Raw genomic sequence first — 27089 nt, forward strand, 5'->3', positions numbered from 1 at the left:
CCACATGGGCTTTGGGTAAAGTGTGGTAGTTACTCTTGGCCTGTACTGTCAATGTGTCAGGATTTGGAGACCTTTTTACTATTGCATACAAAGTAGGAAATGCAATGACACCAAGGTCCTCAAGGGCCTATGCTGATATTCAAGGAATGAGTGGGGGCTTGGTCAGCCCACACAGTCCTGATATGTTGCGTGTGTGTCTTGCCAAGCCCGCGCGTGTCAAGGGAAGAATGAGTGTCTGAGAATTTGGAGCATGCGCGGGGAGGAGCAGGGGATACATTTCATTGTAAATTTCCCTAGAAATTAGCCAAGCATGCATGTTTCAAAGATTCACCAAAAATCGACCTTTCATCTTAGAGTCAACTTTTTCTCAGATTTGTGTACTAAACATTCTCAAGAGTCTTCATATGAACTTGTTTGACTGGCTTACGTGTAAAGCATTGCGAACCATTGAAAAATGTATATTCTTGACAAATTGTAACTGTATAGAAAAATCAATGCTGCAGAATTTCCAATGGGATACCAAATCTGAAATGCAATAACATCAAGATCCACAAGGGCCTTTATTTCAAGCCAAGAAGTGAAGCGCTTTAATCTTCACAAGAAGTGAAGTGCTTTGTGCTTTAGGGCGTGGCCTGTAGCGACACCTATTGGTAATGGTGGGCCATTTGTGGTGTGGTAGTTACTCTTGGCCTATACTATCAATGTTTCAGGATGTTTTTAACTTTTTACCATTGCATACAAAATCGGAAATGCAATACCAACAAGATCCACATGGGCTTTTGTTAAAGTGTTGTTGTTACTCTTGGCCTTTACTATCAATGTTTCAGGATTTGGAGAACTTTTTACCATGGCAAACAAAATCTGAAATGCAATACCATCAAGATCCACATGGCCTTTGCAAAAGACCAAGGAACACTCTCCTGAAATGTTGCGTGTGCGTCTTGCCAAGCCCGCGCGTGTGTCAAGGGAAGACCTATGGGTAATAGTGGGCCATTTGTGGTGTGGTAGTTACTCTTGGTCTATACTATCAATGTTTCAGGATTTTTATAACTTTTTACCATTGTATACAAAATCGGAAAAGCAATACCAACAAGATCCACATGGGCTTTTTGTTGAAGTGTTTCTTTGCCTATACTATCTATGTTTCAGGATTTTGAGACCTTTTTACCATTGCATACAAAATCGGAAATGCAATACCATCAAGAGCCACATGGGCCTTTTTTTCAAGCCAATAAGTGAAGGGAGGGGGCTTGGTGAGCCTATCCATTCCAGAAAGCCTTGTATATTTGTGCTTTTTGGCGTGGCCTGTAGCGCCACCTATGGGTAATGGTGGGCCATTTGTGGTGTGGTAGTTACTCTTGGTCTATACTATCAATGTTTCAGGATTTTTATAACTTTTTACCATTGCATACAAAATCGGAAATGCAATACCAACAAGATCCACATGGGCTTTTGTTAAAGTGTTTCTCGGCCTACACTATCAATGTTTCAGGATTTGAGACCTTTTTACCATTGCATACAAAATCGGAAATGCAATACCATCAACAGCCACATGGGCCTTTGCTAAAGACCAAGGAATGAGTGGGGGCTTGGTCAGCCCACACTCTCCTGAAATGTTGCGTGTGCGTCTTGGCCGCGTGTGTCAAGGGAAGGCTGAGTGTGTGTGAGATTTTGGAGCACGCGCGGGGAGGAGCAAGGGAGACATTCATTGGAAATTTGCCTAGAAATTAGCCAAGCAAGCATGTTTCAAATATTCACCAAAAATCGACCTTTCATCTTACAGTCAACTTTTTCACAGATTTGTGTTATGAACATTCTCAAGAGTTTTCATATGAACTTGTGATTGAATCAGAGTATCAGTTTTTGAATGGCTGATGTGTAAAGCATAATTTTAGCGTTAGCGATAAGTTCAATTTGCTTTATATCAATCATTTTTTGAGATATGAATTTGCCTTTGCACATGGTAACATGTTGTAGTGTCTTCCTCCGATCTACCAAGTTTAGTGTTGATATCTCAAAGATTTGCTGAGACACGACTTCACATCCTGTTTGGCGGCTTTTCTGATGAATTTGATTGGCTGTACCGGACAGACGGTTATGAGGATCAAAATTCCTTTGATAACTTTTGTGAGGCTTGGTCTGAAGATCATCTCTGGTGATTTTGAAGAAGATATGACAAAAATTGTAGGAGGAGTAGGCTTTCAAAGGTTTTTGATAAAACCGGAAATGGCGGGAAATCTATATAACCGGAAATTAACGCCATGGTGTGCGTTGAACTCGGCTTGATCCAGGGAATCCAATGGTACCTCATTTTTGAAAATGAGTCATACGGTTCAAAAGTTGCGTGTGTAAACACAAGTCCAACTTTGACCCATTGGTGGCGCTAGAGTGGTCTAATGGGAGACATGAAACTTGGTGTAGGTATAGAAGAAACTGTCCTTAATGAGTGTGCCAAATTTCACAAAAAGTTGTCGATGGGGTCTAGGGGCTGCCATTGACTCCCATGGTACAAGAATTACAAAATATAACTGCAAGCAGTAATGGCGGATTCCTCCAAACACTGCAAACCATTGAACAATGTTTATTCTTGACAAATTGTAACTGTATAGAAGAATGTATGCTGCAGAATTACCAATGGCATACCAAATCTGAAATGCAATACCATCAAGATCCACAAGGGCCTTTATTTCAAGCCAGTAAGTGAAGGAAGGGGGCTTGGTGAGCTTATCCATTCCAGAAAGCCTTGTATCTTTATGCATTAAGGCGTGGCCTGTAGCGCCACCTATGGGTAATGGTGGGCCATTTGTGGTGTGGTAGTTACTCTTGGCCTATACTATTAATGTTTCAGGATTTTAAAAACTTTTTACCACTGCATATAAAATCGAAAATGCAATACCAACAGGATCCACATGGGCTTTGGGTAAAGTGTGGTAGTTACTCTTGGCCTGTACTGTCAATGTGTCAGGATTTGGAGACCTTTTTACTATTGCATACAAAGTAGGAAATGCAATGACACCAAGGTCCTCAAGGGCCTATGCTGATATTCAAGGAATGAGTTGGGGCTTGGTCAGCCCACACAGTCCTGATATGTTGCGTGTATGTCTTGCCAAGCCCGCGCGTGTCAAGGGAAGAATGAGTGTGTGAGAATTTGGAGCATGCGCGGGGAGGAGCAGGGGACACATTTCATTGTAAATTTCCCTAGAAATTAGCCAAGCATGCATGTTTCAAAGATTCACCAAAAATCGACCTTTCATCTTAGAGTCAACTTTTTCTCAGATTTGTGTACTAAACATTCTCAAGAGTCTTCATATGAACTTGTTTGACTGGCTTACATGTAAAGCATTGCGAACCATTGAAAAATGTATATTCTTGACAAATTGTAACTGTATAGAAAAATCAATGCTGCAGAATTTCCAATGGGATACCAAATCTGAAATGCAATAACATCAAGATCCACAAGGGCCTTTATTTCAAGCCAAGAAGTGAAGTGCTTTAATCTTCACAAGAAGTGAAGTGCTTTGTGCTTTAAGGCGTGGCCTGTAGCGACACCTATTGGTAATGGTGGGCCATTTGTGGTGTGGTAGTTACTCTTGGCCTATACTATCAATGTTTCAGGATGTTTTTAACTTTTTACCATTGCATACAAAATCGGAAAAATATACCAACAATATCCACATGGGCTTTTGTTAAAGTGTTGTTGTTACTGTTGGCCTTTACTATCAATGTTTCAGGATTTGGAGAACTTTTTACCATGGCAAACAAAATCTGAAATGCAATACCATCAAGATCCACAAGGCCTTTGCAAAAGACCAAGGAATGAGTGGGGGCTTGGTAAGCCCACACTCTCCTGAAATGTTGCGTGTGCGTCTTGCCAAGCCCGCGCGTGTGTCAAGGGAAGACCTATGGGTAATAGTGGGCCATTTGTGGTGTGGTAGTTACTCTTGGTCTATACTATCAATGTTTCAGGATTTTTATAACTTTTTACCATTGTATACAAAATCGGAAAAGCAATACCAACAAGATCCACATGGGCTTTTTGTTAAACTGTTTCTTTGCCTATACTATCTATGTTTCAGGATTTTGAGACCTTTTTACCATTGCATACAAAATCGGAAATGCAATACCATCAAGATCCACATGGGCCTTTTTTCAAGCCAATACGTGAAGGGAGGGGGCTTGGTGAACCTATCCATTCCAGAAAGCCTTGTATCTTTGTGCTTTTGGGCGTGGCCTATAGCGCCACCTATGGGTAATGGTGGGCCATTTGAGGTGTGGTATTTACTCTTGGTCTATACTATCAATGTTTCAGGATTTGAGACCTTTTTACCATTGCATACAAAATCGGAAATGCAATACCATCAAGAGCCACATGGGCCTTTGCTAAAGACCAAGGAATGAGTGGGGGCTTGGTCAGCCCACACTCTCCTGAAATGTTGCGTGTGCGTCTTGGCCGCGCGTGTGTCAAGGGAAGGCTGAGTGTGTGTGAGATTTTGGAGCACGCGCGGGGAGGAGCAGGGGAGACATTCATTGGAAATTTGCCTAGAAATTAGCCAAGCAAGCATGTTTCAAATATTCACCAAAAATCGACCTTTCATCTTACAGTCAACTTTTTCACAGATTTGTGTTATGAACATTCTCAAGAGTCTTCATATGAACTTGTGATTGAATCAGAGTATCAGTTTTTGACTGGCTGATGTGCAAAGCATTATTTTAGCGTTAGCGATAAGTTCAATTTGATTTATATCAATCATTTTTAGAGATATGAATTTGCCTTTGCACATGGTAATATGTTGTAGTGTCTTCCTCCGATCTACCAAGTTTAGTGTTGATATCTCAAAGATTTGCTGAGACATGACTTCACATCCTGTTTGGCGGCTTTTCTGATGAATTTGATTGGCTGTACCGGACAGACGGTTATGAGGATCAAAATTCCTTTGATAACTTTTGTGAGGCTTGGTTTGAAGATCATCTCTGGTGATTTTGAAGAATATATGACAAAAATTGTAGGAGGAGTAGGCTTTCAGAGGTTTTTGATAAAACCGGAAATGGCGGGAAATCTATATAACCGGAAATTAACGCCATGGTGTGCGTTGAACTCGGCTTGATCCAGGGAATCCAATGGTACCTCATTTTTGAAAATTAGTCATACGGTTCAAAAGTTGCGTGTGTAAACACAAGTCCAACTTTGACCCATTGGTGGCGCTAGAGTGGTCTAATGGGAGACATGAAACTTGGTGTAGGTATAGAAGAAACTGTCCTTAATGAGTGTGCCAAATTTCACAAAAAGTTGTCGATGGGGTCTAGGGGCTGCCATTGACTCCCATGGTACAAGAATTACAAATAATAAAACCACCAATAACAATAGGTTTCCTCCTTACGGAGGAATCCTAATAATAAAACCACCAATAACAATAGGTTTCCTCCTTACGGAGGAATCCTAATAACAATAGGTTTCCTCCTTACGGAGGAATCCTAATAATAAAAAAAGGTAGAATCACTTATGTGGCTTCGCCGCTTCGCGGCTTGGCCACCAATTACAATAGGTGCCTCGCAGCTTCGCTGCTTGGCCCCTAATAATAATAATAAGAAAAGGTAGAATCACTTATGTGGCTTCGCCCTTTCGCCGCTTGGCCACCAATAAGAAAAGGTAGAATCACTTATGTGGCTTCGCCGCTTCGCGGCTTGGCCACCAATAACACTATTCATAAACTAAATATTTATGGTATTATTACAGACGATCAAAAAGTAATAGCCAACTATTGCAGTAAATTTTACAGGAATCTCTATAGCTCTAAGTATTCACCAGAATCTAAAGATGTTTTTTTTTACTCTTTGTGCAATGTTAGCTCCCTTACAGATGTACAATCTAAACTGTGCGAGGAACCCTTTACTGTTGTGGAAATAGTTGAATCGATTAAACATTTAAAGACCAATAAATCCCCAGGTACCGACGGTCTCACATCAGAATTCTATAAATTATTTCATGAACTATTGGCCCCCTTTCTACTTGAGGTTTTCTCAGAGAGTATCAAAAACAGTGTTCTTCCACCTACTATGACACAAGGGTTAATTGCCTTGATCCCCAAACCTAAAGAGGATGTACTTCTTATTGATAACTGGTGTCCTATATGTCTTCTTAATAATGATTATAAGATTTTAGCCCTATTGCTTGCAAAGAGAATTAGGGAAGTCTGATTGTCTATCTCGCTCTTACACACAGGACAAATATGTTGGTTTGACAATCTACAATCAGGATTTTTTATTTTAAAATGTTTACGTTTTTATCGGGGTAAACACATGGTTGGCCGGTCAGCGTAGTGAAGTTGGTTGTTAAGTGATAGCCCACAACTTACGTAGTAAAATCTTTATAACATGTTTGTTTATCCAAATATCATATATGGTGAATTAAATCTTTATTTTCTACAAGGTCGGCCAGCCTGTCCATGTAGGCTATGTTGTCCATGACAGCAAGGATGGATGTAAGGCTACATAATTGAATACAAAGCGTGGAAAACGATTAGCCAATGGTGTGTCAATTCCCGCCTACCTATTTTGATTGACACATCTCATTAACATATTGAGAAGAAGAAATACAGGAATGAATGAATGAATAAATGAATGAACACATGAATTAATAAATGTATGAATACATGAATTAATAAATAAATGAATACACAAATAAATACATAAATACATGTAAATTATAAGGTAATATTGATTGACAATTGTGCATTAATTAGTACATGTATTCATCTATTTATGTCTAAATGCATGGATGTGGACATTTATTTATTCATTCATTCATTTTTAAATATGGCAGGTTTGGTCCTCCATAAACGCTAGCCGCAATGCTAATTTCCGCTTTGTTAAACACTATTGACTTATGCTAAAACCTAAATTCAATGTAAGTTAGCCTATTAATATAAATAGCCTACAGTATCCTCCGACCAGCGGTGGCGCTAATACCTCGGATACACATGAAAAAAGGGGCCTGAGGAGAGAGTTCCGGCTTCAGGGACCTGAGGAGAGAGTTCCGGTTTAGAGGGGCCTGAGGAGGGAGCACTGCATTTGGACCCTATTGCCTGAGGAGGGAGCACTGCATTTGGACCCTATTGGAAAAAAAGAGCCACTGTTTAAAGCTAGACCGGAAGACACGGAAGTGGAAAGATGGCCGCGTCCATTTAGCGCTCTCGCTTGCCTCACTGCGCCACTGAGCTCTTTTCATAGAAATGAATGGGGGCGCCATCTTGGAAGACAGAAGTAGCTGTCTCTAGTTTTATTAACTCGATGCCTTAAACAGGCTTTGATTAATGTTCATGACGAAAGAATCCTGCGCCGGAAATGTATTTCAACGCTGATGTGTTACTTGGGCACCCTCCATACATATAACATAGCGAGTTGTTATTCTTACAGCACTTTAATATATGAATATAGCATATGAGCGTGCTCTAGCCAGAAATTGAAACAGTGCGGAGGTCGATGTCAGAAAGGGTCCTCAACGTGAAGGGAAAAGCAGAACAGTGTTACAGTCCCAATGGCGGTATGGAGTTTTCATATTTGCAATTAGCTTGATATTTTCATAGATACGTACTCTCTTGTCTTAATATTAACCTTTTGTTCCAATATTGAGGTCAAAAATGTTTTTGTTATTGACGAGGCTAACCCATGTTTCAATGCACACAGCCCAAAGGCAAGATAGGCACTAAAGGTAAGAAGCAAATATATGAAGAGAACGAGGCGACGCTCAAGTTCTACACAAGAGTCATCTTGGGAGCGAATGTAAGATGGCTATACCACGACTGGTGTGGCACAAACATTTAAACTATTGATAGAAATGGACTATTTGCCTCAAATATGCAGCCTATTAATTGTATCAACACTTGAACTTTCATTTAGGCGATATACACTGCCATAAACCTCTTGGTCTTCAACGGCTCGTCCACTTTTTGGACATGGGTGAGAACATTCTACACTATGCAGAGATCCTTTACCTCAACAGTAAATAAATGGGATGTGCTGCCACTTATCTGTCCTGATCGCATGCTATCACTCATTTCCCTTTGTCTCCCTTTCTTCTCTCACAAACCCTTCTTGTCTATCAATACACATGTCCTTCTCTAGCTGTTCCTGGTGTTTGCACTGGCTGTTTATGTTGGCAGTTACCGTTCTATGTCCACCATGGCTAAACCAGTATTGGCGGAGGATGGGAGCCTGCTGGATGGAGGCATAGACCTGAACATGGAACAAGGCATGGCAGAGTGAGTGTTAGGAATCAGAAAGGGATACGGTGGGGATGGGTTGGTGTGTATCCAAAATTATCAAAGGGGTTATCTTTACCTCAAGGTAGTCAAAACATTAACTTAACAAGGAAATTAAGTTGAGAATCTAATATCTCAGTCTGTTAACTGTTTTAGGCACCTGAAGGATGTAATTCTTCTTACTGCAATCATTCAAGTGCTAAGCATCATCTCCTCCTACTTCTGGTACCTCTGGCTACTGGTAAGTATTTTTATATGGCATTTCTATGGTGTTTCCATACCCCTTTAAACTGTCATTGATGTATTGGTGTTATTGCAACAGCCTATTGTAGCATGTGGCATATTTATTTTAATGTTTATCTCTGTCCTACCCATCACCATGTCTTTGTCAGGCTCCTGCCCGTGCACTGCACCTGCTGTGGGTCAACTTCCTGGGTCCCTGGTTTTCAGCAGAGAGCCCTACAGCTCCAGAGGAGGTCAATGAAAAGAAACAGAGACGGCAGGAGCGCAGACAGATGAAAAGATTCTGACAATGCTGTGCAGACTGCTTTATTTTTTTATACACAGAACCTAATATACAGTTGTCCATGAACTCTTGAAATAAGAAGAACAGGCATGGACAATGAACCAGACCCTGTGGTACAACTGGCTTACCTCTTCTTTTCTCTCTCCATCCCAACTGCTATACTTTTCTTAATCTCACCTTTACATTTGAAGAGTTAATCATGAAATAGTCTCTCTGTTTATAATAATTTGGACCAGGGATTCATTACAAACATGTGTGAGGGATATCTCAGTACAGAAGGCTTTTACCATCCCTTTACCTTGGAATACTCTCCTTCGATAGTCATAGACTTCTGGTTATATAAGACATAATATGTGTATATGTAAGTACCTGCTAAGTGTCCATCATACAGCTGTCATAAATTCAGCGTCATTGCCTTGAAGGGAAAAGGTGAGAGAACAGAATGATAACACAACTTTGTGATGTTCTGCTGGTCTTTGTCCAGATTTACACAAATGTTTTACATATTGTTCTTCAGGTCTCTTTTTATGTGAGACCATCTTGCCTGGATCCAATCCAAAACAATGTCTCTAAACATAGTACCAATCCAGATTTCAATAAAAATAATGAAGACATTTATAGATTTTAAACTTTCCAAGTAAATTTCTTTGAACAGATTAGCAATATGATGGTTCACTATTTTTGCATTGGCATGTACGGTTGTTCTAAAAAGCAATGGCTTCTTTTTATCAGTTAATATGTGTGCTTACATTTTGTTCTGTCAAAGTCTTAATGTACAGATACATAAAACAATTGAATTATAAAAAGACAATATAATTTTTTTTCTAGTTTAGATGTTTGTTGCATGAACAATTTCAACAGTGGTATTACTATTTAAAGATGAAACACTAGTTGAATGATTTCTGTTGTTGAAATGATGGGGAATATTTTATTTTCTACTTTGGTGTATAGCTTATATGGAATGTGGTTTATTTCCCTCCTCCAGACCATCAAGGTTGATATTATCAGAGAATGTCTAATATAGAGAGAACTGCCACTTTCGGGAAACTTCCGGGTTCTGAACTGGTTGAAGTTCCATGTGAGGGCGCTAACGAGCGAGTGCAGAATGAATGGAGGTCTATGAAGCTATACCCCTCAAAATCCACTTTTCTCAGGATTTAATTTTTTGTCTAGTAATTTGAATTCTGAATTCGAGAGGGGAGGCAAATACACACTGTTGGCTGTTAGATTTTTTTTAAGTCTCCTTTCGGTTCTAAAAAGCTTTTGAAAATGTAATTGACGTCATACACATCGTACGACCAGAGCTACTGCTTTACGGCAAGCTCTGGTCACTTACTTTTTTCTATCAGGGCATCGACAATACAGCTGACAGGTTAGGCTCTTCCTGTCAATACACATGCTAGAAAGAGTTTTGGCTAGCTAATGTTGTTGCTAATGTTGCTAAAGCTCTGACATTCTGATTCCGCTTCGGATGCCATCAAGCAAGAGCTCTGGTCGTATCAGTCCTTCACTAACCAATCAGCATTCATTAGCAGAATGCTAGCGTGTTATAGGCAACAACGACTCACCCTGTAAGAAATCAAAAGGACATAAGTACTCGTTCATTCAACTTTCGACCTATAATCCATGTTGAACATGCAAAAACTACAATCAAATCGGAGATTTTTCAACGACAATCAGGCAAAAGAGACAAATTTAGCCGTTTAGCTCCATAGACTCCCATTCAACATGCACTCGCTCGCGATCACTCCCAGTGGAACTCTGGTGGAACTGCAACCAAATTCGGTACAATGGGGCTTAATAGGGAGTGGCAAGGCTCTCCTTAAACAGGCTCTGATATTATATTCAACCTATCCGGAAGTGGCCTTGTTGCTAAGCTGCAAGTCAGTTGTCTAGAGACTAGACTCAAGTCTCGAGTTCCAGCGGCATAAACATAAGTTGATTGGAAGCAAATTGATTTTAGTTGCAGCTAGCTAGCTAGATTGACATTTTAGGATTTTCGTTTAACATCTCCCAAGGGGAAAGTTTATGAGTTACACTTTCAAGTAGGTTTGCAATATGAAGTACGTTTTGATTTGGCACCTGCTTTTTAGAGCTGTCTGACATGGTTGTGTATGTACCTACTGTAGCTAGAGCTAGCTAGCGTTACCTCAGTTAGCTACAGTAGTCCTTAACGTCAGTGATTTTGTTAGATAAATGTTTTTTAAACGGGTATTGTTTGAACAAAACCGTAATTAATTAGCTTCTATTACTTGATAAAATCTCGTCTCATGACACGCTCGCTTTTGGGTAGCAAGAAGCCAATTCACTACTCCGGCAACTTTCGAGCTACTGTAGACTAGCTACGGTACCTATCTAGCTTGTCTAATAAACTAGCAAGTCCAGCTAGCTGGCATTAAGTTGCATAGCTAACAGCTAACTAGAAAAGTATAACGCGGCGAGGCTGGGGCCATAGTATTTCAAATCTACCTAATAGTGCGATACCTATCAATAAGCTATGTTATGTTGATATATTTTCATTTATTTTTCTTGATAAATTAATAACATATTTTATTTGTTTGTCATTGGCAGTTTTATGAAAAGCTACCAGAAGATGTAATGAGAAGCTGACCTCTACAAAGTTAACTTTAGCTTATTAATACCCGTCATTGACTGGGTCATCTCTTGAAATTAAGTATAATCTTTACAACCAAAGTTAGCATTTGGCAGCATTACGTTATTATTTGTTGCTCTAAGACACCATTATGGCTGTAGCCAATACTACTAAGACATCATGGAGATTACGTGAGTATTTGTCTCTCTACAGTCATATTTCCCCATCGTCCTGATCAAATGTTTTGGTGGTTGCATGAAGACCAAATTACCTTAAAATAAAGTAGTTTGTGTAATCTGTAGATACCCTGGCCTTTGCTGTGTAGATCAGTGAAACACTGCCTGATATTGCTGTGTTTCAGAGGAGATTGTGGCCCACTCTAGTAATGTGTCGTCGGTGGCTCTGGGGAAGAGCTCAGGTCGTCTCCTGGCCACCGGAGGGGAAGATTGCAGAGTCAACATCTGGGCCATCAGCAAACCCAACTGCATAATGGTAAATTACTGCTATGTGTGTCTGTAATGTTGTTTTATCTGTTTAAAGTTCCAATGTATTAATCTTAAAATAACAATACATAAAAATGTACAAAAATGACACTAACATAATTCTCTCTGTCCTCTATCTTTGTTTGTTTCTATATTGCTGCTTACTCTCTGAAGAGTCTGACTGGTCATAACAACCCAGTTGAGTGTGTGCAGTTTAACAGCTCTGAGGAGCAGGTGGTGGCAGGCTCCCAGTCTGGATCACTGCGTGTCTGGGACCTGGAAGCAGCCAAGAGTAGGTTTGCACTTTCCATTTAGAGTCAGTAGTTTGTGTGTGCACGTATACATCAGGTGCCTCACTGTATATCTATTTATCTGTTTATCTAGTTTTAAGGACCCTGATAGGACACAAGGCCAATATCTGTAGCCTGGACTTCCATCCATATGGAGAATACCTGGCATCTGGCTCAATGGACACCAACATCAAGGTGTGTGTATTTGTTTGTGTGTGTGTTGGGGCACTGTCCATAGGTGTGCATCTTACTTATTAGAAATACATGCCACTACTTGCTAGCCTGACATTGTCATACTCATAATTCTAGTCAGAATATGAGTCTGAAAACTGTCCGTTGGGCTGTGACTACGGGGCGTGTTTCAACCGAACTTTAAAACAAATGCCTCTTCGCTCAATTGGATAGACCTACAACCAATCATTGCGTTGTTGTTGTTTGTTGAAAACGAATTCAACCCAAGGGCTCTTTTGTGCCGTTGTTGATTACGTTACTGTTGATCATCTGTCCATCATCGTATAAAGCCCGCCCTGGCAATTTCATTGGTACGCCCAGATTCTGGTTTTCTGTTGTTGTTCCCCAATACGAGACCCTCCAGACCCAAGTTCCTAACCAAATTTTTTTTGTGGCCGGGGAGAAGTTGGGCTGGCAGCCAGGCTAACTATTTGCTGGTAATAGCATGAAACAATGTAATTGCCTTTAGGACAGCTGTTTTTAATAGTAAAATTTTTATTTTCATTATACACATTTATTTTTGCGAATCAGCACCTCCAAATCTGAGGCCATGGTTATCGACCGGAAAAGGGTGGAGTGCCATCTCCGGGTCGGGGAGGAGATCCTGAACCAAGTGGAGGAGTTCAAGTATCTCGGGGTCTTGTTCACGAGTGAGGGAAGAATGGAGCGCGAGGTCGATAGGCGGATCGGTGCGGCGTCCGCAGCGATGCGGGCTCTGCATCGGTCCGTCGTGGTGAAGAAGGAGCTGAGTCGAAAGGCGAAGCTCTCTATTTACCAGTCGATCTACGTTCCTACCCTCACCTATGGTCACGAACTATGGGTAGTGACCGAAAGAACGAGATCGCGAATACAAGCGGCCGAAATGAGCTTTCTCCGCAGGGTGTCCGGGCTCTCCCTTAGAGATAGGGTGAGAAGCTCGGTCATCCGGGAGGGGCTCAGAGTAGAACCGCTGCTCCTCCGCGTCGAGAGGAGCCAGCTGAGGTGGCTCGGGCATCTGATTAGGATGCCTCCTGGACGCCTCCCTGGTGAGGTGTTCCGGGCACGTCCCACTGGGAAGAGGCCCCGGGGAAGACCCAGGACACGCTGGAGGGACTATGTCACTCGGCTGGCCTGGGAACGCCTCGGGGTCCCCCAGGAAGAGGTGGTGGAAGTGGCCGGGGAGAGGGAAGCCTGGGCCTCCCTGCTTAGGTCATTGCCCCCGCGACCCGATCCCCGGACAAGCAGGAGATGACGACGACGACAACATTTATTTTTGTGAAGTTTGTGTTTATGTAAAATTGTATTATACAAAACATTGTTCCCCTTGCTGAGGCTGAACAGGTCTCTTGAATAAGAGATTTAAATCTCAATAAGAATAGCCTGTGTAAGTAAAGGTAAAAATAACAAAAATCTTCTTTGTTTTGCCAGCTCTGGGACATTCGGAGAAAGGGATGTGTCTTCAGGTACAAGGTACGATGTGTGTCTGTGCGGTTGTGTTTGTAAACAGTGCCATGGAAGAGAGCCATTAATTCCTCAGAATATTTTAAAGGATCCAACAAAGTGTGCCAAGGTTGTATAGTTAAGAAGAGCCCTTGATCAGGTTGAAAAATCTGTCCCTTTAAGCAAAGGGAACAGGATAGGAGCCTTGTTAGGAGTGGCTTGTTATCCTGTTAGCTGTGCTGGCCATGGGAATGGCTCTGGGCTAATCTGATTGTGTCTGGTTGCAGGATTTAGCCGAGGGATTACTTACAGCGAATTTACAGCGAATATCTACTGTCTTCCTTTTGGTATAGGGGGATGGGCTTATGTATGTCTGTGCACCCTTTATGTCAGTTTGTAGTGTTTGTGTACATGTTTTGTGTGATATTGTTTATTACAGGCCATTCACATCTTATGTCTGTCTATAGGGCCACACTCAGGCGGTGAGGTGTTTGGCTTTCAGTCCAGATGGGAAGTGGCTGGCCTCTGCTGGAGATGACTGCACTATCAAGGTACAGCCTTCCCTGTTCACGCTGATATTTCAAGAATCTTCCAGCGTTTTCTTCATCTCCTTTGAAATGAACACAGGGCAGAAAGCTGGCAGGAGCACACACTCACATGTATAGTAGATTAGTGCTGATGAAGGGATGGAGAGAAGACTTTTGAAATGCAGCCCTTCATGCTTATCAGTAACTAAGTTTGCCATCTGTCAATTGGTCAGCAGCTTCTCCTTTCTGCCTTGTGTCCTAGCTCTGGGACTTGACTGCAGGCAAGATGATCACTGAATTCATGGCCCACACCGGAGCGGTCAACATTGTCCAGTTCCACCCAAACGAGTACATGTTGGCGTCTGGCAGCTCAGACAGGTTCCTCCCACCCCACTCTCCTCCCCTCTTCACCCCACCCTACTTCACAGAACAGCAATAGGTTACTGAGCTTGGCTTTTCTATCTGTGTGTGTGTTTGTCTTCTCTAGGACTGTCAAATTATGGGACCTGGAGAAGTTTAAGATGATTGGTTCCTCAGAAGGAGAGACAGGAGCAGTCAGGTAGGCCTCTGTGATTCATGCAATGTTAATACATAGATGGCCAGCATGGTCTCAGTATTTTACAGGTAACTCCTCTCTCTCTCCCCCTTGGATTTGTCCTGTAGGTGTATCTCATTCGACCCGGACGGGTGCTGCCTGTACAGTGGGGCGATGGATTCTCTGCGTGTGTATGGCTGGGAGCCAGACCGCTGTTTTGACTTGGTGCCAGTGGGCTGGGGCCGCGTGGCAGACCTTGCTATATGCAACCACCAGTTGGTAGGTGGGGCCACTGTTACTCTCACTTTGAGTGGTTTGCTTTGTCTGTCCTAGCTTTTGTGTCTCTCGTGCAGGCCCAAACGGAATACGCGGGCGCAGAATTCCATTTGGGCCTGCACGGGAGACACAAAAGGTGGATTTTCAAGTAGAACGCATTGGTCTGAGGCGAAATGTAAATACACTTTTCAACTCATATTACGTCTCTATTATTAAAAAGTTAGCCAAAAATGCTAATAATTGAAAAGGAAACACTTATTGACCCAAATTACAGCAAGAGACAGGGCCAGGGAGTTTTCAGCCGATCTTTATTAGGATGGATCAATACTTTTTTGCAAAGTCTCGACCATAATTGCCGTCAAATTGTTGTGGAACATCTTTGGTCGCTCCGACATAAGAACAGGAAGGCTAGCGGAATTCCGCTTATTTCCGCAGATTTTCAATCTGAATAACCACAGAAAATGCGAAAAAAAATCAGTTTGGGCCTGCTCCCGTGTCTTCATCTCCCTGCATGTCCCTCCCTCTGTCCCCCCAGACAGGGCTTAAGTATTCCGGCACCGTGCCGGATGTCCGGCGTGCCTTCATGTTAATTTTTTTGGGGGGAACTTGCATTCGTCTCGTCTCTCTCGTCATCTTCCGCTTGTCCGGGGATCGGGTCGCGGGGGCAACGACCTAAGCAGGGAGGCCCAGGCTTCCCTCTCCCCGGCCACTTCCACCACCTCTTCCTGGGGGACCCCGAGGCGTTCCCAGGCCAGCCGAGTGACATAGTCCCTCCAGCGTGTCCTGGGTCTTCCCCGGGGCCTCTTCCCAGTGGGACGTGCCCGGAACACCTCACCAGGGAGGCGTCCAGGAGGCATCCTAATCAGATGCCCGAGCCACCTCAGCTGGCTCCTCTCGACGCGGAGGAGCAGCGGTTCTACTCTGAGCCCCTCCCGGATGACCGAGCTTCTCACCCTATCTCTAAGGGAGAGCCCGGACACCCTGCGGAGAAAGCTCATTTCGGCCGCTTGTATTCGCGATCTCGTTCTTTCGGTCACTACCCATAGTTCGTGACCATAGGTGAGGGTAGGAACGTAGATCGACTGGTAAATAGAGAGCTTCGCCTTTCGACTCAGCTCCTTCTTCACCACGACGGACCGATGCAGAGCCCGCATCACTGCGGACGCCGCACCGATCCGCCTGTCGACCTCGCGCTCCATTCTTCCCTCACTCGTGAACAAGACCCCGAGATACTTGAACTCCTCCACTTGGTTCAGGATCTCCTCCCCGACCCGGAGATGGCACTCCACCCTTTTCCGGTCGATAACCATGGCCTCAGATTTGGAGGTGCTGATTCGCATCCCAGCCGCTTCACATTCGGTTGCGAACCGCTCCAGTGAGAGCTGAAGGTCACGGCCCGATGAAGCCAACAGGACCACATCATCTGCAAAAAGCAGCGACCCGATCTTGAGGTCACCAAACCGGACCCCCTCAACACCCTGGCTGCGCCTAGAAATCCTGTCCATATAGGTAATGAACAGAATCGGTGACATAGGGCAGCCCTGGCGGAGTCCAACCCTCACCGGAAACAAGTTCGACTTACTACCGGCAATGCGGACCAAACTCTGGCACCGGTCGTACAGGGACCGGACAGCCCCGATCAGGGAATCCGGTACCCCGTACTCTCGGAGCACCCCCCACATGAGCCCCCGAGGGACACGGTCGAACGCCTTTTCCAAATCCACAAAACATGTGTAGACTGGTTGGGCGAACTCCCATGTACCCTCCAGGACTCCGCGGAGGGTATAGAGCTGGTCCACTGTTCCACGGCCAGGACGAAAACCACATTGCTCCTCCTGAATCCGAGGTTCGACAATCCGGCGGACCCTCCTCTCCAGGACCCCCGAATAGACTTTCCCAGGGAGGCTGAGGAGTGTGATCCCCCTAAAGTTGGAGCACACCCTCCGGTCCCCCTTTTTAAACTTGCATTCGGTTTAATATTTTTGAGTCATTTGAATTTACATTTCATATGAGAGGAACGCAGCTATAACTAACATTACAAGACTATCAGAAGCAGAGCAGGGAGGGTCCTGGCAACACAGTGTGAATGAGATCCATACATCACGTTAGCATTGTTGGTGAATATGGAGCGCAAATTCATGAAGCCTTGGGATGATGTCCTACCAGTGGCGGCTGCTGGTCTTTCAAATAGGGGAAGCTCATTTTCGTCTTACATCGTATACATTTACAGTTCACTGGCTAGTTCACACCTACGACACTAGCCCAGCCTACTGTATGAATGAATGAACGAACTAAAGAAAAAATATCAAACCTGAAGGAAATGTGGGAATTAGGTTAACTAAAACAAGGAATGTGATGTACAATTGTATAAAATGTATGAGGAAAATGGGCTAGCAATCTCGCCAAGCAAATACCAAGAAATAGGTTGCCGCAGATTGTCTTTCAACTACAGTTGCAAAATCCGTGATGAGACTGAGCTTGAATAGCTTCGGCGAGATTTTAAAGTACAAAATCGTTGTCATTCAAAAGGAGATGCAGTCTTTCGACAGAAAAGACACGTGATGATCCTCCAATCATCACGCGGAAACCCAGCGTCCAGGCCAGCCCACTCCTCCATTCACCCCCAGAGACGCTGAGCGTCCAGGGCGGGACATAATCACTGCATTTATCCAATGGCCGTATAGTTTTGAAGCACTGAAAACAGCTGTTCACAGCAGCCCCATTGAAGTCCATTGAAGCTGAGCTTCCTCAGGGAAATGCACTGTGGTGCTACGAGAATGTATGAGACGGAAATCAATCAGTCGACGTCTTCGATATGAACGTGTTCTAACGCAGTTAATGTTAATACAATTGTAAATATTTGACCATGATTTTTTTTTTATGTTAGAGGAAGCTGAGCTTCCCTTGCAGTCTTAAAGGGGCAATTGACTGTTTTTTGGGGGTATTTCACACTGTTCCTTAAGGTCTCCAAATAAGGTATGTAACATTGGTTGGGTTGAAAATGGCCCGGGTGCTGTTCTATGCCCACTGACAGATCCTCTGAAATGTTCCCGGGAAAAAACACTAGCTTTTCTCCTTTTATGGTATGCTCATTAATATTTAGATGAGCTGCGCGCTGATTGGTTGGTTTTCAACGAGTGAAGCTGGGGAGCAAAAACGCAACACGGCCAACAGCAGCACTCGCTGAAACACCGAAGTTGGAGACTTGAAATAAAAACGAGCAAATAAATCTATTGTGTCTACACAACACTGTTTTCAACAGATTGAGTATATATCATTTGAAATGATAACATTACTTGTTTCCACTTCTGTTGTTGAAGCAAACTGGATTGACTTGGGTGGGTAGAACGTTAGGCTACAGCTTAGCAACCAAACCATATCCTAAATCTACTCGGCTTCAGTTAGCTAGCTAGCTCTAAATAACTTGCTGAAAAATAACATGACCAAGATCTGGACAAACATGCATTGTGAATTGTAGATTTACATTACACAGGTTATTTATTTGAATGAAACACAGTCAGGAAAATGAATCAACGTTAGCCCCATTGCCAATAAACTAGGCTAAATTATCACACATTCTACCTATGCTCTTGCGTTAGCAAGCTAAACTTGTTTACATGCCTACAGTCTAGGTGTTACTAGTAACAGTTACTAGCAATGCTACCGTGTCCTGTATCAAGCACCTGCCTTTCTCCAGTTCTTTCAAATAGATTATCTAGACAGGCTTTAGCAATAAGCCAGACTGCTGTTCGTTTTCTGGCTATTTTTCGGAAGCTTCCCTTCTAATGCCGACTACAGCTAGTCTAGCTAGAGCCATTTGATGTGTGTAGAAACTTATTTAGCATTCTACCTGGTATGCTATATTATACAGGAAACGTTAGCATTGCTAATAACTGTTAGCACAACATTATACTGTCCTTATAGGCGGTTGCAATGAGCATACAGTCGGAACAGCACCTCTTTCCAGGTTCAGCTTCCTAGCAAATCCTGCTTGCAATTGTCCAAGGTTGTCAAAACTGTCTTGGGTGAAATGTTCAGAGCAAATGAATGATTGAGTGTCGAACTTCGCCGGGATCTTCTCATAAGACAACAGCAGCCATGCCTATTGAATGTTTGGCTCCTTGGGAAGACTGTGAGTGTTAGCCTTCCCTGTAGGCTACAGCCTGGAACACAGCATTTACGACCGTGGTCCATTTTCAATATCCTTGTTATAATTCAAAACGTTCTTCTTTGTAATTCCTTATAAGTAGCTTACACAGAGCAGCGCGCAGCTAAACTAGTATCGGAGATAGACGCTACCTCAGGCTGGTCACGATGTAAATTCTGGGGCGTGACAAAGATACAGACCAGAGCCAATAAGAGGGCGATCACCGGTCCTACGAAGGACCGGTAGCTTTGTTGAAAAGCTAGCGTTTTACAGCCAAATTTTTTCTTTTTGAGATTTGAATAGGAAAGAGGTGTCAATGGACTTTGATATTCGCGGTATGTTCATTTTACCCACCAAACTGTCGTTATTCAACTATGACAAGGTAAAATCGGTTTCGCAGTCAATTGCCCCTTTAAAGAAATCGCCACTGTGTTCCACCCATAGATAAAGGACTCCAAAATAAACAACGCTGGTCGTGGATAGAAGGTAGAGACGGTGACCCTTTTGGCAGTTGGTGCAAGAAACTGAGAGCCTGGTGCTTGTTTCTGCACATTTTGCTAGAGTAATTTACTATATGCTAGCCTGACGTTGTCATATTCATAATGCTAGTCAGAATATGAGTCTGATGACTTTCCGTTGGGCTGTGAGTATGGGGCTTGTTTCAACCGAACTCGTAAAACAAATGCCTCTTCGCTCAATTGGATAGACCTACAACCAGAGCAACGTAATATGTTGTTTGTTGAAAACAAATTCAACCCAAGCGCTCTTTGGTGACGTGGTTGATTACGTTATGGTCGATCATCTGTCCATCGTATAAAGCCCGCCCTGACAATTTCATTAGTCCGAACAGCACCTGTTCGGGTATAGTTTTTCCTTAACGAGCTACTCCAGACCGAGCCTGGTCCCAACCAGACCGTCGTACATTTCATTTGTACAGAGGGTCTGGGATCGCCCCATTGACAAGCGTTAACTTCCTTGAAAGCGGGTCCTCTGTTGAAGTTTAAAACTATTGGATCTGCCCAGAGCCACTCTGATCTGCCATAACCAATCGCAAGCGTTTGCCTTAGCCAACTCCTTCACCACTACTGTTGTCCAACGGAGCTAGCTGCCGTAGCTGGAAAATCAAACTTTTCCAGAACCCCGTGGGGAGGAGGGATACAACATCATGGCCACCTACAAAACTCAGCAAGGAATGTTCTTGCTCCAGCTTTAACTTATGGATATTCGGCAGCATTACCACAACCGCAGAATAATTTCGCTCGCATCTTTCTCCGCCGCCATTACTGAACTACTCAAACTAGTGCACGACATTAACGTCATCGTTCTCAGCCACTCCCTCTGTTCGCTAATTGGACCTACAATTATTTTTTTCTGAAAACCGACTTCAAAGCATAGTTAATATAAGTAGAGTACGCTACTTTTGTCTTCCAAGATGGCGTCCCCATTCATTTCTATCAAAAGTGCTCAGTGGCGCAGTGAGGCAAGCGAGAGCGCGAGACTGGACGCGGCCATCTTTCCACTTCCGTGTCTTCCGGTCTAGCTTTAAACAGTGGCTCTTTTTTTCTCTAGCTCCGAGACCTCGTGCACGCTTGCAACTAGCTGTATTCATCATACTTTGCGACAACCAGTCGCGAGCATAGATTTATATGGTTACAAGCGTGTGAGCTAAGGCATTGCAGTTGCAGAATCTATGGGCAGAATGGGGTACAAGTCCGATAAGAATCAGACACATGATGCAAACTTAACAGAAATGTATTCTGTCACTGTATAGTATTCCTTTCACTTGTTTTTTAGAAATAGGCTATAGGGCTAAATATAGTACTATTCTAGATGGAACTCATCATATATGTTGCTTTTTTTCTTCGTGATATTAGTATGATTTCCAACGCATTGTATCGGATGATATAAACTGTTAACATGAAAAGCTCCGTCGTTGTTCTCGCCAGGCAAAGAAAGATTTATAGTTATTTTCGTAACCGAAATCTTCCATAATGCAGACTTACCATAGCTTACTGTCAACTTTATATTCAAACAAAATGCCACGAAATTCACACTGCCTTGAATTTCACATCAGTGAACTAACAAGACGTGTTAATAATGTAATAAATAAAAGCTTGAGAAGTGTGTCTAAAATATACTTTATTGAACATTTGCCTTTGAAAGGGGCATATTCATAGAACCATATAGGCTACAAGACGTTTCCATCAGATGTAAGTGGGGGTGAAACATAGTCACTGAGGACCTTCATTGTCCCACAAAAGCAGTCCGGCTGAACAAAAATTATTGGGGGGAGACAGTTTTGTAAATATTGACTGGTTTATTGAATAAAAACGACCGGAAGACATGGGAACCTAACCGTAAATGTAATACCACCTACATCCACCGGGGCTGTTGCCTCAAGCCGAGAGGCGAGGGGTGGGGGCTTGCTTCAAAGTCAAACTCTCAGACCTAGTACAGAAGTAAAATCCAAATTGAGCGGAAGTACGTAGGAGGGCAGAGCCAGGCTACTCCAGACCCAACTTCCAGACCAATTTTTTGTGTGGGCGGGGCTAAGTTGGGCTGGCAGCTAGGCTAACTATATGCCAGCAGCGGTAAGAAAGTGCTTGCTCGAGTTAGACCCCGGTCATATCCATTCAAACTTACCATAATATTGCCGGGAGCAACTGTTACAGCTGACACACCATTGTCTATGACTGGCCGTGTGCGACTTAGAAATACGTTTGTGCACATTTATTGCAGAACATCAGAATCAGGTTTATTCGCCATGTATGTTACACAAACACAGAATTTGCTGTGGCAGGAAGGTGCAGACAATAAACATATATGGATGTTAATAATGTAATAATGTTTTTTTTTTTTTTAAGTACAATAGTTAAACTAATTCTAAGAACCTAAACAATTAAAAAAAAATGTTTTTTTTATACAAATAAAAAAAAAAAAGTGAAAATAGGAATAATAATTTGAATGAGCAGCTTGAGTGGGCAAAAGGTGGCTTGTGCGTAGTGCATAGTTAATGTTAGTGGGAGTCCTTGGCCTTGTTGAAGAGGCCAGTAGCAGATGGAAAGATGTCTTGTCATTCACAATTTCTTAGCCACTGGTCACCCTGTGTAGAAAACCAGCAGAAGGCAAAAAAGCGTTTCTCCCCCCCACCCCTGCCCAGATTGGCGTGTCCTTCCACATGACCAATGTGTCCTCCTACGTGGTTGACCTAACCCGAGTAAAGAAGTCCGGCTCTGTGATCCAAGGTGTGATCCAGGATAAGCAGCCACTCACAGAGCCCTCGCCCAAAGGATCCACTCTGCGCCGCAACTACGAGAGACCTATGACGACATGTAATACACAGAGGTCAGCAGTTCTAGTTACACCCCTCCAGCACAATGGCCATTTGCGCACTGGAGACATTCTATAGTAAGTCTATAGTGAGAGAGAGATGGACTGTAAACAGTGTGCCGTGTATCGGGGTTCCCAGGGTGAAGCAGCAGAGCTCTGAGGCCCAGCGCCGCAGCCCTGAGGGCGAGAGACAGAGTCCCAGCAGTGAGGATGAAAGGGAGGAGAAGGAGTCCACTGCCGAGATCCGTAATGCTGATGACTACAAGGAGATCTTCCAACCAAAAAGTGCCATCTGTAGGCTGACTCAACAGTGTTTTTTTTCAGTGTACACACTGGGCACTGTTGGCTAATTTTAGGGTCTGCTACTAGGGTCTTCAGTGTTTAGGTAAACTGGTTTAACTCTATTCTCAATATATGCTTATGCCCCCCCTTCCTGTCCTGGCCAGCCCGCACCCCCCCTATGAGGAGTGAGCCCTTTCCTGCTCCTTTTGAGGATGGTGAGTATAATACCCCCTTGATACTGTTGCCACTCAGGAGGAAGGCTGTACTGATCTGTTGTCTGTAGTTGATGGGACAGTAATAAGTGTGTGTCTGTAATGCTTTGCCACCTCACAGAGATCTTTGTGGTGAAGCCCAACGTGACCCTGGACACGGTGACCCCCATTGTTGACATAAAGCAGGTCTGTGCGTCATCATCGCAATGTCCTTGATCAACGGCAATTACTATTACTGCGTGTGTTAAATGTGTGCTGAACAGCATGTCTTTTTTCAGTCTAGCCAGTTGAAGCCCATAGCCTCCTCAACTCCTGTCTTGAGGGTGGAGCCTACTGTTGTTTCCTCTGCTCCTCGGCCCATACCGATCTCGACGGCAATGTCCTCCGTGACACGGCCCACCTCTTCCAACCCCCCCGCACCCCGCCCAGCCCCACCAGCAGCTGTCACCTTGGCTAAGGCCAAACCGCAGCCTAGTGTCATCTTATCGACCAGGAATGAGCCAATAGGACTCAACGTGGGAGATTTTATTCCTGTGTGTAGTATACTTTACAGAGGCTGCACACACACATGCATTTAATCTTACTCAATCTTACCCACAGCGAGAAAGTAGTGTTTTCGAATGGGAGGTGTAAAGTGTTCTTCTTTACCCAGCATGCTCGTAATAACCGGCCCAGCGTGCTGGGGGATGATGAGGCGTTGTCCCAGATCAGGAAGGGCCATGACACCATGTGTGTGATGCTAACCAGCCGGCGCAAAAATCTGGACACAGTCAGGGCTGTGTGGGGCAGCGGAGACGTCAAGGTATACAGGCCCCCCTAATGTTCTGACAACATTAACACAACGTCACCGTAAGACAGTAAAGACGTAGCAGTAGTAGCAGGTCCCTTTTTTGTGCTTTCTGTCTCTAGACGTCTCTGGACTCGGCCATGTCCATGAACGATCTCTCCATCGTGGTGGACATCCTTAACATAGTCAACTTCAAACCGTGAGTGGTACTCTGCTCACACAGTTACTGTGAGTGGACATCTGACATGGGTACACCGAGACAAGTGAAACATTGGAGTCAGGGCCTTTGAAACGCTTGAAACCTTTACTCAACAGCAACATCTGCTGGCAACTATGAATATGGCATAACTAACAGTCTTCTAGCTAATTCCACATATGATCTTAAGGTTCCTTGTGGTTGAACGGAATTATTGCCGTTCTGCAATGCAGATGGCGTGGTTTCGAATACGGGATCGATGGCTTTCATCGAACAATACAAATAAGCCCAAATATGATTATCGTACTGTTTGAGACGATAAACTCAGTGTACAGTTGTTACATATTCATAAAGGCTATATATAACATTCTCTAACCATCTTTAATTGTCTCAAACTGTCTGTGTCAGCGCTGTCAGTGCTATCTGACTAACATCTGGCCTGGTCACTGTTGATGTAGGTCGCTATGGAATCTGGACCTGTGCATGTCCATCCTGCCCCAGATTGAGGAGCTGTTACAGAGCAAGTATGAAAGGTAAAGGGTACTGGTGCTATGACTGAACTGTGGTGACTGAACTGTATGTTGTTGACAAAGTTAGTCATTTTTGAGTATTATAGTAAAGTGGTGAAATTAAATTATGAATATGAGCTCAAAGTGCAGACTTTCAGCTTTAATCTATGGCTTTCATCGAACAATACAAATAAGCCCAAATATGATTATCGAACTGTTTGAGATGATAAAATCAGTGTACAGTTGTTATATATTCATATAGGCTTGCGTTATATATAACGTTCTCTAACCGTCTCTAATTGTCTCAAACTGGCTCAAACTCACAAATCTCACTTGTCTATATTGGATTTACAAATCTTTTCTACAAGTACACAAATATTTTTTTACAGAGCTCCATCTCCTGGCACTAATTTCACGCAATACCATAGTCTCACGCATTCAAAACCTTTGTGGCTTTGCCGCCTTATTTTATACCCCGACACGTCAGTCTTTTGGCAAGTATGAGACAGGTTTCGTTCAAGATCACGTCACAAAAAGTTTCGAAACACTTTGACACGTGACCGGAAGTGTTTTTAAAACCCGTCTTGAAACGTGGTTCCGATAGCCTGATGTTGTCATACTCATAATTCTAGTCAGAATATGAGTTTGAAAACTCTCCATTGGGCTGTGACTACGGGGCGTGTTTCAACCAAACTCGTAAAACAAATGCCTCTACGCTCAATTGGATAGACCTACAACCAATTAGAGCAATGTAATATGTTGTTTGTTCAAAATGAATTCAACCCAAGGGCTCTTTTGTGATGTTGTTGATTACGTTACTGTTGATCATCTGTCCATCATCATATAAAGCCCGCCCTGGCAATTTCATTGGTCCACCCAGATCCTGGTTTTATGTAGTTGTTCCCAATACGAGACCCTCCAGACCCAACTTCCTGACCAATTTTTTTTGTGGGCGGGGAGAAGTTGGGCTGGCAGCCAGGCTATTGTTCCGATGCAGTAAGTGTTGAATGTGTCGGGACAGTATCGACACCTTAGTACCGAGCAGCCCATCACTAGATTTTCAAAGCCTTATTTAACATACTTTTCAGTTTTTTTTTTTCATTCCAATTTGGATGGGTACTTAACAACACATTCTTCTCTGGTGTGATGAACTTCAAATTCATTTTCAACTCCACCTTATGTACAACAGTTTAATCTTAGTAATTGTCTTGAAAATGTTGCTGTCCAAATACCCAAAGACCTGGTTGTATATAGTGAGCCTATCTTCTTTGTTGTGTGTGTTCATATAAACAGGTCTGTATATAATTTAGAAGCATGTCTCTTCTCTGTGTGGTCAGTTATGTGCAGACGGGCTGTATGTCTCTGAAGCTGATCTTGAAGCGTTTCTGGCCCCTCATCTCAGACACTCTCACAGCACCCCCTTCTGTCGGAGTGGACATCACACGAGAGGAACGGTCAGTCTGATTTTGGAACTCCAAGCTATTAAATATCTCTATTTAAATATTCATAATAGCCATCCCAGATCATCAGTCCAGTATGTTCTTGTTTCCAGACATCAGAAGTGCAAGGCATGTTACAATCAGCTGAAGAATCTTAGCAACATGGTCAAAAACAAGGCTGACCAGGTGGGCCGCCACGGCAGCTCCTTCAAAGAGCTACAGTTGCTCATGGCCCCTTTGGACTATTGACAGACTGTGTGTGCAACTTAAAACAAGTGTAGATCCAAGATGCCCGGCGACTGATTCCAAATGGCGGAACATTGTGATGACTGCTGAAGCCAAGCTGGCCTGACTCAGTATGTCTGCTTCCTGTGCAAGGTCAGTCACAGACTGTGACTGCAGCAGTGAACTGAAACAGGGCTGAGTGGGAGATGAATCTTATGCATATGGCACCCAGATGCTGCTGAAGGGTTTTTATGTTAGCTCTGTAGTCAGCATCAGTGTCACAACGACCCAGGCCTCAACTCTAAACCCTAGGCACATTACATATACTGTACAGTACGTGTGTGAGGACAAAAGCCATCACAGGTCTGTTTGTGTTGTTTTGAGTGCGTGTACCTTTAATTTTTTTTAGTTGGTGTGTGAGATGTGATACATTCACTTACCGTCACCTGCCCCTTCACATGTGTGAGTTTGCACACACACACTTAACCCCTGGACCATTGGGCATGGGTGCTATAGGGTGTCTAGGCAACACGGGCAGTCGTTTTACTGATTTATATTTAAATGCTTTTTCTACAGTCTGTAATTGATGTCAACATAGATGCACTGTAAGTTATAACACTAAATCATGTTTTGCTAATAAAAGGAATGAAAGACGAGGTGTAACTGGATTGGAAGATGACTAATTGTAATGTCCATCCATCAGCAGCAGGGGACAGCAAGCAGACAAGACGCATGGTAGTCTCAGTTCAGTGCTGGATAGTATTTAGTTTAAAAAAGTGGCCTGACAGAATTTTATGAAGCTCTGCTGATGGTGAAACTTTGTTT

At 43.3% G+C, this 27089-nt stretch overlaps 2 protein-coding genes across 6 annotated transcripts; both read left to right on the top strand.

The window, feature by feature from the left end:
• The first annotated feature begins 7297 nt into the window (after window positions 1–7297).
• Window positions 7298–9524, top strand: tmem208 (transmembrane protein 208). The gene is made up of 6 exons (XM_084682481.1): window positions 7298–7540; window positions 7684–7779; window positions 7897–7956; window positions 8122–8258; window positions 8415–8499; window positions 8651–9524. The coding sequence occupies exons 1-6, from the start codon at window positions 7535–7537 to the stop codon at window positions 8786–8788; spliced, it is 522 nt and encodes a 173-aa protein (XP_084538607.1). The 5' UTR covers window positions 7298–7534; the 3' UTR covers window positions 8789–9524.
• A 1119-nt stretch (window positions 9525–10643) lies between these two features.
• katnb1 (katanin p80 (WD repeat containing) subunit B 1) lies at window positions 10644–26938 on the top strand. 5 transcript variants are annotated; one of them, XM_084682906.1, is made up of 20 exons: window positions 10649–10847; window positions 11356–11568; window positions 11739–11869; window positions 12034–12151; window positions 12244–12344; window positions 13788–13829; window positions 14267–14350; window positions 14589–14704; window positions 14814–14885; window positions 14990–15140; window positions 22445–22629; window positions 22754–22908; window positions 23061–23111; window positions 23230–23294; window positions 23387–23641; window positions 23761–23910; window positions 24018–24094; window positions 24550–24624; window positions 25938–26054; window positions 26153–26938. In XM_084682906.1, exons 2-20 carry the CDS (start codon window positions 11529–11531, stop codon window positions 26286–26288), a joined length of 2121 nt encoding a protein of 706 aa, XP_084539032.1. In that variant the 5' UTR covers window positions 10649–10847; window positions 11356–11528; the 3' UTR covers window positions 26289–26938. The 5 variants fall into 5 exon arrangements, 4 of the variants coding, with proteins under 4 accessions (XP_084539032.1, XP_084539030.1, XP_084539034.1 ...); XM_084682904.1 differs by having other exon boundaries at window positions 10649–10829; XM_084682908.1 differs by having other exon boundaries at window positions 10649–10829; window positions 22754–22899.
• The last annotated feature ends 151 nt before the right edge of the window (window positions 26939–27089 follow it).

This window comes from Hypomesus nipponensis, chromosome 19, assembly GCF_054491055.1.
Source record: "Hypomesus nipponensis isolate SF chromosome 19, ASM5449105v1, whole genome shotgun sequence".
Lineage (NCBI taxonomy): Eukaryota > Metazoa > Chordata > Actinopteri > Osmeriformes > Osmeridae > Hypomesus > Hypomesus nipponensis.

Bases quoted from the DNA above. Each gene is read 5' to 3' on its own strand.
- tmem208 (XM_084682481.1), top strand. The intron at 7,957-8,121 runs GTGAGAACATTC...GTCCTTCTCTAG, and splicing joins CGTCCACTTTTTGGACATGG to CTGTTCCTGGTGTTTGCACT. The intron at 8,500-8,650 runs GTAAGTATTTTT...TGTCTTTGTCAG, and splicing joins TCTGGTACCTCTGGCTACTG to GCTCCTGCCCGTGCACTGCA.
- katnb1 (XM_084682905.1), top strand. From the start codon at position 11,529: ATGGCTGTAGCCAATACTACTAAGACATCATGGAGATTAC. The intron at 11,569-11,738 runs GTGAGTATTTGT...GCTGTGTTTCAG, and splicing joins TAAGACATCATGGAGATTAC to AGGAGATTGTGGCCCACTCT. The intron at 22,909-23,060 runs GTAGGCTGACTC...TGTCCTGGCCAG, and splicing joins CCAACCAAAAAGTGCCATCT to CCCGCACCCCCCCTATGAGG.